The sequence below is a fragment of the Echinops telfairi genome, unplaced genomic scaffold (genome assembly GCF_000313985.2).
Source record: "Echinops telfairi isolate 266 unplaced genomic scaffold, ASM31398v2 ScPeMD7_7421;HRSCAF=8459, whole genome shotgun sequence".
In the NCBI taxonomy this organism is placed as follows: domain Eukaryota; kingdom Metazoa; phylum Chordata; class Mammalia; order Afrosoricida; family Tenrecidae; genus Echinops; species Echinops telfairi.
In genome coordinates this window covers 4591580-4603319 of record NW_022111321.1, presented here as the reverse complement: position 1 = coordinate 4603319, position 11740 = coordinate 4591580, and the positions used below count along the sequence as shown (strand labels likewise).

The 11740-nt window shown below is 48.3% G+C and overlaps 1 protein-coding gene across 1 annotated transcript in view; it reads right to left on the bottom strand.

Annotated features, from left to right (window-relative positions):
• Nucleotides 1-3112: 3112 nt before the first annotated feature.
• ENDOD1 (endonuclease domain containing 1) overlaps nucleotides 3113-11740 on the bottom strand; it is a 45797-nt gene continuing 37169 nt past the window's right edge. Inside the window, exon 2 of the mRNA XM_004709018.3 lies at nucleotides 3113-7526. Within this exon, the coding sequence (XP_004709075.1) occupies nucleotides 6324-7526 (1203 nt within the window). The 3' untranslated portion in view covers nucleotides 3113-6323. The remainder of the gene's footprint in view (nucleotides 7527-11740) is intronic.

The window sequence follows — 11740 nt, the reverse complement described above, 5'->3', positions numbered from 1 at the left end:
GATTAGCCCCGAAGCCAGAACAATAAATCAGAACAAAGTAAAAACCCTATACCACCGCTCTTTGGAGAAGCACGCATAGTGAATTTGATCTTAATTTCCTTTTTCCTCCCCAAGGAAATTCTGGACATTCTTGTAAGGGCATGGCTTCTCACATAAAGCGTCCTCTGCAGGATGGTTCTGTATGTCGATGTCCAAATTGGAGAAGTATTGATCATGTACAGTACCAGGTAGAACTTGTCTGTGTACCAGTCAGTTAAGGAAAACATTTTGGGGGTTTTTCTTTTTTCACGACATATTGGTCCATCTTAAGTGATGTTTCCTTTTCCTAAGCAAAGAAAGAATAAAACACTCCTCCCACAGGCTTCTCCTGTCAAGGCCTAGGCTGGCCACGACCCCAGTGTGTGCAACGCTTCAGAGCTCTGAACGGGACAGTACTTCTGCAAGCTATCAAGGACTCCACCTACTCCTCCCCAATGGATTATCTTGTAGCGGACACTGCATTAAAGACAATCGGAAAAGGATCTATTTGGCGCCTTAACTAGGACGTCGGACGATAGTGGATGCTGAGGTGTGAGGGGAGACGAACGAACACTGGCTGTGATGTTTAACGTATCAACTTAGCGGGGCCATGATTCTCAGTGGTTTGGCAATGACGTAATGACATGTTTGGGCAGTTATGTAGTGATGGTGTAACTCTCCACTTTGCGACCTGATTTGGTCATCCTCGGTTTGCACCTAACACCAAATTTCACACAATGACCTGGTCCTTGGAGCCCATAAGTGAGAAGCGGGTGTCTATGGGTGAGCCTGCCATCTTCAAATGAAGTCAAGAAACGCTGCCAGCCAAAGAAGGCTGCATTCAGATATATTTGTATTTAGAAAGGTTTCTCAGGCATATATGAGAATTATGATGAGATCTGGTTGGGGACAACTTTCACCCCACCGATCCTTCCACCAGAGTCCATTGGGGTATATGTCCCATATAGTACTTCCCGAAAGCATTAGAAATAATTTAAAACCCTAAGAAATAATTTAAAATAATTTAAAACCCCTAGCAATTCAGCATGCATTCCATTAGCAAAAACAAATCGTTATCTACATCTTACAAATAATTTGACAATTAATTGGTCAGTAGCTCACAAGACGTTGCAGGATAAATGTCACTATTTAAAGGCTATCGTCTTGTTAGGAGGCAAAATGGACATGTCCTCCCTCTAGTGCATGCTCTTCGAAGGAACAGGGTTCGTGGGAAGCTGAATCCACTTAGACGGGAAGGGAGGTTTGTGACTGTGGACTCAGCCACGTGGGAACTGGAGAGATCCCTTGCTATTTAGGGACCTGAAACGCTCAACTTTCCCTTGCTGAATAACACTGGAAACACGCAGAGTTGCTGTTCTCTAATCTGCTGTTTTCTAGACTCCAGATCCAACTCTCACCTGTGTTTTTCATTTTTGTTGTTGTTGTGTTTTCAGACATGTTGGCACCAATGATAAAGCTCTGGCTTCCTTCTCAATCACAACCTAGACTCATGATTGGTCCTTCCAGCTTTCACCTAGACACCTTGACCTCTAACGTGACTGCCAGTCAGTCTCACCCATGATGTGTGCTTTTTCCTACCAAGAACAGCTATAGCAGCAACAACTAATGTTTACCGGGTACTCACAATATCTCAGGCGTAGTAACGAGTGCTTTCCATTCATGAGCTCACTCTAGTCTCCTAACAACCCTGAGCTTGTCCTGTTAATGAACCCCATGTAATGGATGAGAGCGCCAAAGTTTTGGTGGTATGTAAAATTTCCAGGAACCCATGGTAAGCTGTGACACCAGAATTGGTAGCTGCGTCGTTTTGACTTCAGACCTGGGCTTAGTTCTCAGACAATACTGCTCTCCAGGAAGAAGGTGCAGACTCCGGGACACTGAACACAGGAAGTGCTGACAAGTGGTCGATAGGGGGCACGCTGTTGAAAATGTAAGCTTGAAGATCATTGGAGTGTAATTGTTAGAGCTTCACCCATGACCAGAGAAAATGCCTCTGGAAAGAGCATAAAAAATCCGAGACCCCATTTGTGAAAATCAAGCAGTCCACACTATATTGCTCATTGGGTAACATTTTGAGAAGCACGTATTGGCTGGTGAGCCAAATGCTGAACAAGGCTCAACCGTGTACCAGGCCCTGCCCAGATGGGAAAGGCAGGCCAGAATGACTGCCGAGACCCATGCAGGGGCGCCCTGCACTGAAGGCCACAGAGAGGTCTGTGCCCTTTCAGAGGCTAGTTGCTATTGCTCAGTCTGTGGGAAATTTGTAGTGTGTAACCAAATACAAGAAGAGTATTTCTATAATTTTCGGTGTGATTCAGGATCAAGGGAAGCAATAAGCCTTCGGTGCTTATTTATAAAGGACAAGCACAAAGACTGATAACCTAACAGCTGGGGCTAGGGGTAGGAAGAGGGGATGCTTTTCAGAAAAACAATGTTCAGAGAAAAGTAGCTCTATGGCCTGTCTCTATGACCACACCTTCTTTGTTTTCTAACCGATGCCTCCAATTTTTAAACAGTGACCAAAAGCCAGCTGTGACTGGAAACTAGTGTTAGTTTGAATGAATATAAACCAAGGAGAAATGATGGGGGAAATCATAGGGAATCCCTCTCATGGTTTCACCTGTACCCACTCCTCACTCACCAAGCCCCCCAAATGTAAACCCTAACCCTGATACCTGTGGTGACAATCCCAATTGGGAAATGGTTTTCTCGGTTGGGTAGATGGGGCAGTATTAGTGCAGGGAGCATCTTGAACCAATCTCTTTGAGGGTCAGAAAGCAGAGGGAGAAGCAGAGAAGGGGGAAGACAGACACCGATCCCCAAGAAAATCAGCCAGGAGCAAGGAGTCGAAGACGAAGAGAAGCCAGCAGAAAGGGAAAACCTTCACTGCACGTGGTGGCCCGAAGGCGGGCTTTCTTCAGACTCCTAATTGAGAAAAGACAGTGCTTCGTTAAAGCCTCCAGGTGGTGTATTTCTGTGACCGCAGTATTCGATAACTAAGACAAGCGTGAAGCCTCACCTCATCGATTACAATGCGTCCTTTCAGATATCTTACAGAAATGATAACAAGCTGTCAATAATTATGACTTTATTGAGCATCTGCAAGGTGCACATCAGGGTACATAGCTTCAAAGTGCCCCATGGACTTCTGTCCCATCCCCCACAAAGCCTCCCCTGACTTCCATGGCTTCATTGCTTTTCCTCCAGAGCACACTTCCAGGACCCTGACTGGAGCCTCCACCAGGACACATGCCCAGCATCTACTGCACTGGTGCACCCCCCGACCCCCCATGAGACTGTGAGCTCCTCAAAGCGGGGGGTCTGTGCACTGTTCATCTCTGCAACCCTGGCCGGCAGCGCAGTGCTTGACTGACAGACCCCCGAGCAAATGAAGAGCCCCTTGCGTTGGTTCCTTCTCCCAAAGCCCTCGCCTGCAGTTAGCAGGAAATGCTGATGCTGAACCAGAAACCAGCACTCAAAAGGCACAACTGAAAAGAGTCGGGTCCCAAGGTGTGGCTGCTTGACCCCAGACAAGAGCATCAGCTCCCTAATCCTGAAAGGTGGCTGCCAAATCAGAGCCACGGCAGACTGTCAACCAGAGAGAGGGGGTCATACACCCCAACTCCTACCGCACAGCAGCTTTTTGGAGACAGATCAGCAGTGCAGCCACCTGCCGGGTTCCCGGCCCCTGACAGCCTGCTCCAGGGGACACAGGCGCAGTCAGCACCAGCAGTCCCCACGAGGGTCTCAGACATCGCGCCCCTCTCCCTCCTCAGATTCCCAAATGTCGCACAAAAATCAACAAGCAGAGGTGAAAAAGCCTTACGTGAAAGATGGACATCTCCATGTGGCCCTGCAGAGGCCGGGTGTGTTGTGCCCCTCGCAGGGTGTCTGGGGGCGGCGGCAGCTGAGGCGGCCTCCCAGGGGCCTTTCAGAAAGCAGATGGGTGCTATGAGGGACAAGAGAGTCCCGAGGAGACGTGGTAAAACAAGAGCTCATCATCTCCACCACACACACCCAGTTCCCTGACGAGTCAGCGCCGGGGTCTTTTTGACGACAGCAAGAATTTTGCTGTGGTTCGAGGACACAGGCGGCACCCTCACCAAGTACCTCACAGCCCAGGTGTACATGTGAACACGGGACACGTGTACAAGGCTTTAGCTCTTGAGCGGCCATCACTCGTCATGGAATTGAGCACAGACCTTGCTGCCTGGTGCCTCGGATTCCCTCCCAGAGGAAGGCTGTCACAGCGTCTCCGTGGCCACTTCTACTGGTTCCTCTCTTTCATCCAGCAGGATTCTTGGCCGATTATCCCCCACCTTCTGCAGAACGGAAGGAAGGCCACCTACAGATCTCTATGCTCGCTAATCAGCGTGTTTATAAAATACTGCTTAAGAGTATGAACTAAATCTAGTACCAATTCCCCATCGTGGATGGGGCCAGCGTTCATCCTCCCCAACCCTGCAACACGCAGCCATCAGAAGGGCAGCTCATTGGCTGCAGCTCTTCTTCGGGTCAAATCTACCGGCCTTCTGCAGCCTGAATTCTCGGGACACCTCTGGTTCTCAGCGACCACCCGATGCCCACGGTCGACACCACGTTGCCTTTCTCAACGGAGATTCGCCTGTATCGCTCTGCTGCTTCTTCGTCGCCTGCACCCTCAAGGTTGTGTTTCTACTCAGCTCTTGTCTAGCTCACAGCCGACCTTAGAGCACTTAGAAACAACGAGGCGACGCCCGGCCAGCTGCATGGAAGGCAGGGCATGTTTGGGAGATTCTGGTTTCTCCTGTTACGTTTTCAGTGCAAGACTGAATTACTCTAAAAATTGGGGATTCACTCTCAAATCGAACTTGCCTAAATAGGTGAGAGAGACAACTTCCAGCCTCAAATACACTATAAAAATTATTTTCCAAGAGGTAATCATTCTTAATCAAGAATTTTATATACAGTTTTGTTGAGTTGTTTTTGTTTTCTGTTTTGTTTTTCAGAATGACTGGAGCCATGGTTTATGTGTATGGCTCTTTTCTACATCTTTTTCTCAAAGCAATCACGTAAGGATAAATGTTTTGGGTGCTTTGTTATATTAGGTATTTGCTTGAAGTATTCAGAAGTTTATCTCGTATGTCATAGAATATGAATATTCATATTAGCCCAGCGTGTAGATCATTGATTTCAACCTTCTCAACTGGAGCTTTAATGCACACAACCAATCTGATCCAAGACTAGCTGATCTCAGGCGGCCACCCGAGGAACCCGCATGACACTGTGCAAGGGGCGAGGCACATTTGCTCGGGCCTTCTCATTGTGGCAGACCTCCTCCGGCCAAGCACAGAGCGGTAGAAGTGCTGATCGGGATTTCAAAGACAAGGGGAGCCCAGTTGAACCTGGTAACTGTGGGGATCTAAGGGACACGGGCAGTCCCCAGGTTGCAAATTCAACCTGTTCCTAAGCATGTGTCTAGAAGTCGAATGTGTAGTTAGGTGAGAACAGTTGCAGGTGGTTCTGATTTAGCGTAACTTTAAGGCAAAAAAACGTAGGGGTGGAGGGTGGAGGGTGGGGTGAAGACTTTCCAGTGATTTCAAACCTGCACATGCAGGACGTGAAGGGGGGGGGGGGACTTTGTTGTGGGGAGGCGGTAGTTCAATCATTTCAAAGTGTGAGCGGATTCACAATACTTGAAAGGATGGCTACAAATGTTCAAGTTGTCAATAAATTAGATGCCTATAGTTGATTTTCTAATCCCAGCCTAGAAAGTGATTTCAGTAGACAGACACAGTGTGTGCTTCACCAAGTTTAGGTGGGTTGATGAGCTAAAAAGCAGCAATGGCTAAAGAGCGGGCCAAGGACGTTGACTTGCCTTTGGCTCGAGTTTCAGGGAATCGTAAGAACAAGACTCATTTCCTCTTTTCTCAAAGACCCTCCGGTTGAAGGTTCTCTTGTTTCTGACTATCCTTTTCCCTCTGCGATTCTTATGGGGATAACCCAGAACATCTCAGGGCTCTTCTATATCAGAGTGAATAGCTGAAGCTACCAATGGCTTGGAAGTTCACACGTAGCACTGGAGGTACGCAGCACACATAGCCCTACCCTGGACATTGCTTTTGGGTCAAGTCTAAGTTGTACCTTCTTCCTTGGCAAAAACAGGCCAACGCCCTCACTGAAGGCCAAATGTAAGAATTAACTCAACAGAAACCCCATTGGAAAGATAAAACCTTCCAGACTTCTCTCTGAAAATAAAATAAAATTCATTCTGGCTGAACACTATTCATTTTGGGTTTTTGGTTCTATAACTCCCCAGAATTTTCTAAAGTAACCCTATAGCCGATCTGTTTGCAGATACCCAAAGCAACTTGAAACAGACCACCCATGGTGCCGAAAGCAGTGTCCAAGAGCAGAGAGACAGTGCCACCAACACCCACAGCGATGTCCCTGCACACAATCGGAATGGCGCTCATTGTATACACAGGGAACATGGCCACATCCACGAGGACTCGGACAGGGATGCCCAGAACACGGCAAACCGCCTTCAGCAGGCAGCACAGGATCCGGAGAACGGCCCTGATGATCCTGACGAAGACCTTGAGCACTTTCCAAGGAATGCTCACCAACTCCTCGCCGATGGCTAGGAAGTATGAAATGGCAGCTGAGCCCAAGCGGTAAAGGCAACCTTCTATGCCATTGATCACCAGCTTGGTAACGAACCACAGGAAAAAGAGCAGGTACTTCAGGACTCCAACCACCAGGTAACAAATCCATTGGAAAAGCTTGATATACGGGGTAGCGATAATGCTTATCAGTTTTCTCAACAGGCTGCTACTTTCCTCAGGCGCCTCTGGTGGCAACAGGTCAGCCGACCTCTTGCTCTTGGTGCTGGAGAGCGGGACGGCACTCTCTTGAGAGAGCAGCACCCGCTCCTCATCCTGGACTCGATTGACCATTTCCAGGATTCTCTTCATCTTCTCTGTGTCTTGCTCCGCATCACCACAGTTGTTCTGAAACAGCTGGGGGTGCGATGGAAGCAGTTTCTCCAGATCTTTCACCATCACATCTTCTATGACATCACCACCCCCCGCGTGCTTGACAAAGCCCATAGCCCAGCCTCCGGGGCTGGCACAGCAGGCTGCCAGCCAAACAAACTCAGGCACCGCCACCTTGCCTTTCACCCTGTGGTCTGAGGGCACTGCGCCCGCGATGAGATAGAGGTCTTCGCCGTTGCCACACTGTGGGGCTAAGGCCCGGTCCATCAGGCTGTTGAGATTCATGTACCAGCGCTCCCTGAAGGATGAGGTCATCGGAACGGCGTTTGTGAGCGTGAACGTGGCCATGTGGTCATCATGGCTAAGAGGGAACGGGTACAGCTGTCCTTTTTGATAATCAGACTCCAGGTAATCGGTATTCAGGGCTTGCTTGCTTCCCAGATTGCTCACCACGGTGGTGGCATCGGCTTCATCCATCATCTCCTCGAGACTGCTGCTGGGGTCATCGATCTGAAAGAAGAGAACAAGTGTTGAGATGAGCCCGCTGTTCACAGCAGAGAGGATGCACAGGAACATTCTGCTGGGGTGCCAGAGAAGTCTCTGCTGCACGCTAGCTTCTAATAAAGGCTAGGTCTCTGGTGCAAGGGCTAGTCATCCTAAATAGCCCACAATCCTTGTGGTTTCCCCCTGCATTTACCCCATCCCTATCGGTGCACTGCACCACTCACCTACCACAAGCATGGACACACAAACACGCTCCCTGACACTCATTTTTGATCGGCTGTGGCTTTATGAATTTCATCATTCGTTTTTACAATATTTTCCCCATAAGAGTCATAGTACATGCAAATGTGAGAACAAACGGAAAGCAAAGGTCAACATGCCCAAAGAAATCAGGGACACTTACACATTGTGGGCTGTAAGAAAAGTAACTGCAATTGATGCCATTAGTCCCCTGGAGGAAAGCGGATGGTTGGAGGCAAGTTACGGGACACCAGCAGGGCAGGCGACAATTCAAACTGGAGCAAGAGCTGCTCGAACTTAACCTTTCCAAGACAATTGCTATTACTAACAATTTCTTTTCATTCTTGGCCCATCTAGATAAGTGTTATATAGCAGTTGTAATCAATATATACATCCTTGTTGGTTCTCCCATCCATTTTTAATGTACATTTTAAAATTCAGCAGCACAATATATACTTTCACTTCACCAATCTGAAAGGACAAATAGTTAGGATAAACCTAGGTCCTCAGGTGGTACAGAGTTCACATGCTCAACTGCTAACCCCAGAGGTGCCTCAGAAGACAGGCCTGGTTTTCGACTTCAGAAAAAGCAGCCACTGAAAATCCTAGGGATCGCAGCTTTCTACGCTGACACTCACGGGGTCACCACGGCATCGTGGGAATGTGCTGGGCTGCTAAGCAGTTCAAAACCACCAGCTGCGGCTCAGGAGAAAGACAAGGCTTTCTACTCCCATGAAGAGTTATAGTCTCAGAAACTCACAGAGGCACCTCTACGCTGTCCTATAGGGTCGCTATGAGTCAATTTACCTTGATGGTAGTGAGTGTGTGGCTTTTGGTTTAGATAGCACCCATTTTTGTTTGTTGATTTATGTTTTAATTTACCAAACTAGACTATAAACTCCTTGAGACTGGGGACCATGTGTTTCTGCAAAAGACCCAACCGAAATCCAGGCTGACATGCACCAGGAGCTCAAGGCACTCTTATTAACCGCCTGGCCCTAAGCTAGCCATCAGATCAGAACTCATAGTAACAGGCTGTCAACCCAACCCACGTCTTCAGAAATGGGGAAAGGTAAAGCACATGGTGCTATATCCATCAATATCTCAAAGCCGTTAAAAAGAGAGAGCGATTATGAAAAGCTGGAGGTGATGGGGAAATAATGTGGTACAGTGGCAAACGGGCTGTGAATTTCCCAGTTCTGCAATGGGAAACATGGGTGCGCTCGTGCCTGTTTGTTGAAACCTATTGCTGCTGAGTGGATTCTGATTCAGAGGGACCATCCAGGACAGAGTACAGCCATCCCCTATGGTTTCCAAAGCTGTAGGCTGTAAGTCCTCACATGGGAGTCATGGATGGTGGCATAGTGGTTATGCATTGGGCTGCGATGCATAAGGTTGGCAGTTTGAAGCCACCAGCAGCTCTTTGGGAGAAAGATGGGGCGTTCTACTCCCATAAAACAGTTACAGCCTCGGAAACCTACCGGAGCTGTCTTACCTGTCCTATCGGGTTGAGACGAGTCTGTGTGGACTCCATGGCTGACTTGGGGTTTCTATGGGTGGTGGTAAGTCTTTACAAAAACTCATCACCAGGGAGAGTGGAGGGAGAGTGGGTAGGAAGGAGGGAACCGATTACAACGGACTGTATGTGACCTCCTCCCTGGGGGACGGACAACAGAAAAGTGGGTGAAGGGAGACGTTGGACAGGGCAAGATATGACAAAATAACAATTTATAAACTATCAAGGGCTCATGAGGGATGGGGGAGCGTGGAGGGAGGGGAAAAATGAGGACCTAATGTCGGGGGTTTAAATGGAGAAGAAAATGTTTTGAGAATGAAGTAAAAATGCGCTTTACACAATTGATGTGTGTATAGATTGTGATAAGAGTTGTATGAGCCCCTAATAAAATGTCTTAAAAAAAACAAAACTCATCACCAGGCCTCATTCGTCCTTGGGATCAGCTAGTGGGTTCTAACCACTGATCTTTCGGTTAGCAGTCAAGTGCTTAACCACTGTGCCACCACGGTTTCCTTGTGTAGGGGTAAGAAGGGCAATGGGTGAGCAAATAACTGTGACAGCAGAAGCGTTGCCCAGAGCCTTACAGGGAGCCATACCTAGGCTTCCCTGACTGTCACTCCATCCCTTCCTCCAGCCTTAGAGTGAACAGTGATCTGAGATGCTCTCCCCACCCCACCCCCTTTACAGAAGGTCAGTCAGCCAGGAGCGTCTGCCTGTGCTCTCCTAGATGGATAGAGCCCAGGTGAGGGGGAAAGTCAGGCCCAATTCCACCCCATGCCCTGTGCGCCTCCCCACCCCGGCTCCGGCTCCCTGGCACAGCGCAAAGTGAGTAGCGTGCAGGCAGAGGCCACTACAGCTTCGCTTCCCTCTCCCTGCTTTCTCTAGAGCCCCGTCCCCATCGGCCCAAAAAGGGCCCTAGGGTTTGGTGACAAGATGAAACAGCGCTTGAAATCAAGACAGGATGCTTGGATACTATACATGCAGGGTGCTAGAATGTGGAAGGTTTGTCAGGAGGTAGGGGGAGTGTCAGGATTAAGATTTTTTAAAATACCAATTCAATAGTTTCAATATAACATTATACGCGAAGTATTTTACGGATGGAAAAACTAAGGCACGGAAAGATAAAAGTAACTTTCTCAATGTCAGTCACCCCATAATTAGTGGCAGTCACAAGGTTTAAACTGAGATCAATCATTTTTCCCTCAAAGTATACTTTTGTGTTCGTTTTATTAACCCATACTCTCTCCAGATGGTGGTCTTGGGGTTGGATATTGGGCTATTAGCCACAAGGTCGGTAGTTCAAGCCTACCACCTACTCTTTGGAAGAAAAATGAGCCTATCTTCTCACAGAAGTATGTAGTCTCAGAAACCCTGTACCGGGATGCTGTGAGCTGTAACCCACGCAAAGGCAGTTGCTTTGCTTTGTTTGGGGCATATGAATTATAAGCAGAGCCTGGTGGTATTATAGGATAAACCTGGAGCTGCTCATTTAAAAGTTGGCAGTTCAAACCCACCAGCCACTCCATGGGAGCAAGAAGAGGCAGTCTGCACCCAGGATGATTCACAGTCTCAGATCCCCGTGGAATAGTTCTACTCTGTCCTACAGGACCAAAGGGGTTGGAATCGATTCACTGGCAGTGAGTTGGGTTGGGCTGATATGGATTAATGACTATAATTTTCTCTGATCTATATATCATGAAGTTCCCTGAGGTTGCAGAGAGGGAACTTGACATCTGGCTCCCCTGGAGCTGCAGTGCCCAGACTGAGGAGGGAATGGGAAGGAAACAACGAGTGCATGTACACACGGGCCTTCATGCTCAGCGTGGTAGCTTTATGGCAGCTGGCTAGCTTTATGGCCCGGAGACGGGCAGCACAGCCACGCATTTTCCAGGGTATCAGAGAACAAAACCCTTTGATGTGGACTTGACTGCCCTGTGTGCTACAGAGTAGACCTACTCCAGCTCTACCCTCGTGGCTGGAGTTGTTATGAAAGCAGAGTACTATCCCACGGAACCACCAGCCTTTCAGTTAGCAGCCAATTGCCAACGAGTTGCTGTCCCAGGGTCCTCTTAGTGCATTCTGAGTCTTGGGGATGGTTAGCTGGCCAGTCCACAGGAGCTGCTGTCCCTGTTTACTAGGAACACTTACAGCTCCCTTGCCCTCTTTTCTGCAGGGCAGAAGAGAAAAGTAAGCACCCAAGCTCAGCAAGCTCTGCTGGGGAACAACTGTAAAATGGTCCTCCCACCACAATCCCCTCCACGCCCACTCCACAGAGCCCCGTAAGACATTTAGGGGAAAGGCCCTATGCAGTCAAGGTAACCTAGGTAAATTGTATAGCTTAATGGATTTAGATTCTTCCTTAAGATGATTTTAATGAGGAGCTGATACCAAGGACTCAAGTAGAAAGAAAATGTTTTGAGAATGATTAATGGCAACAAATGTACAAATGTGCTTGACACAATGG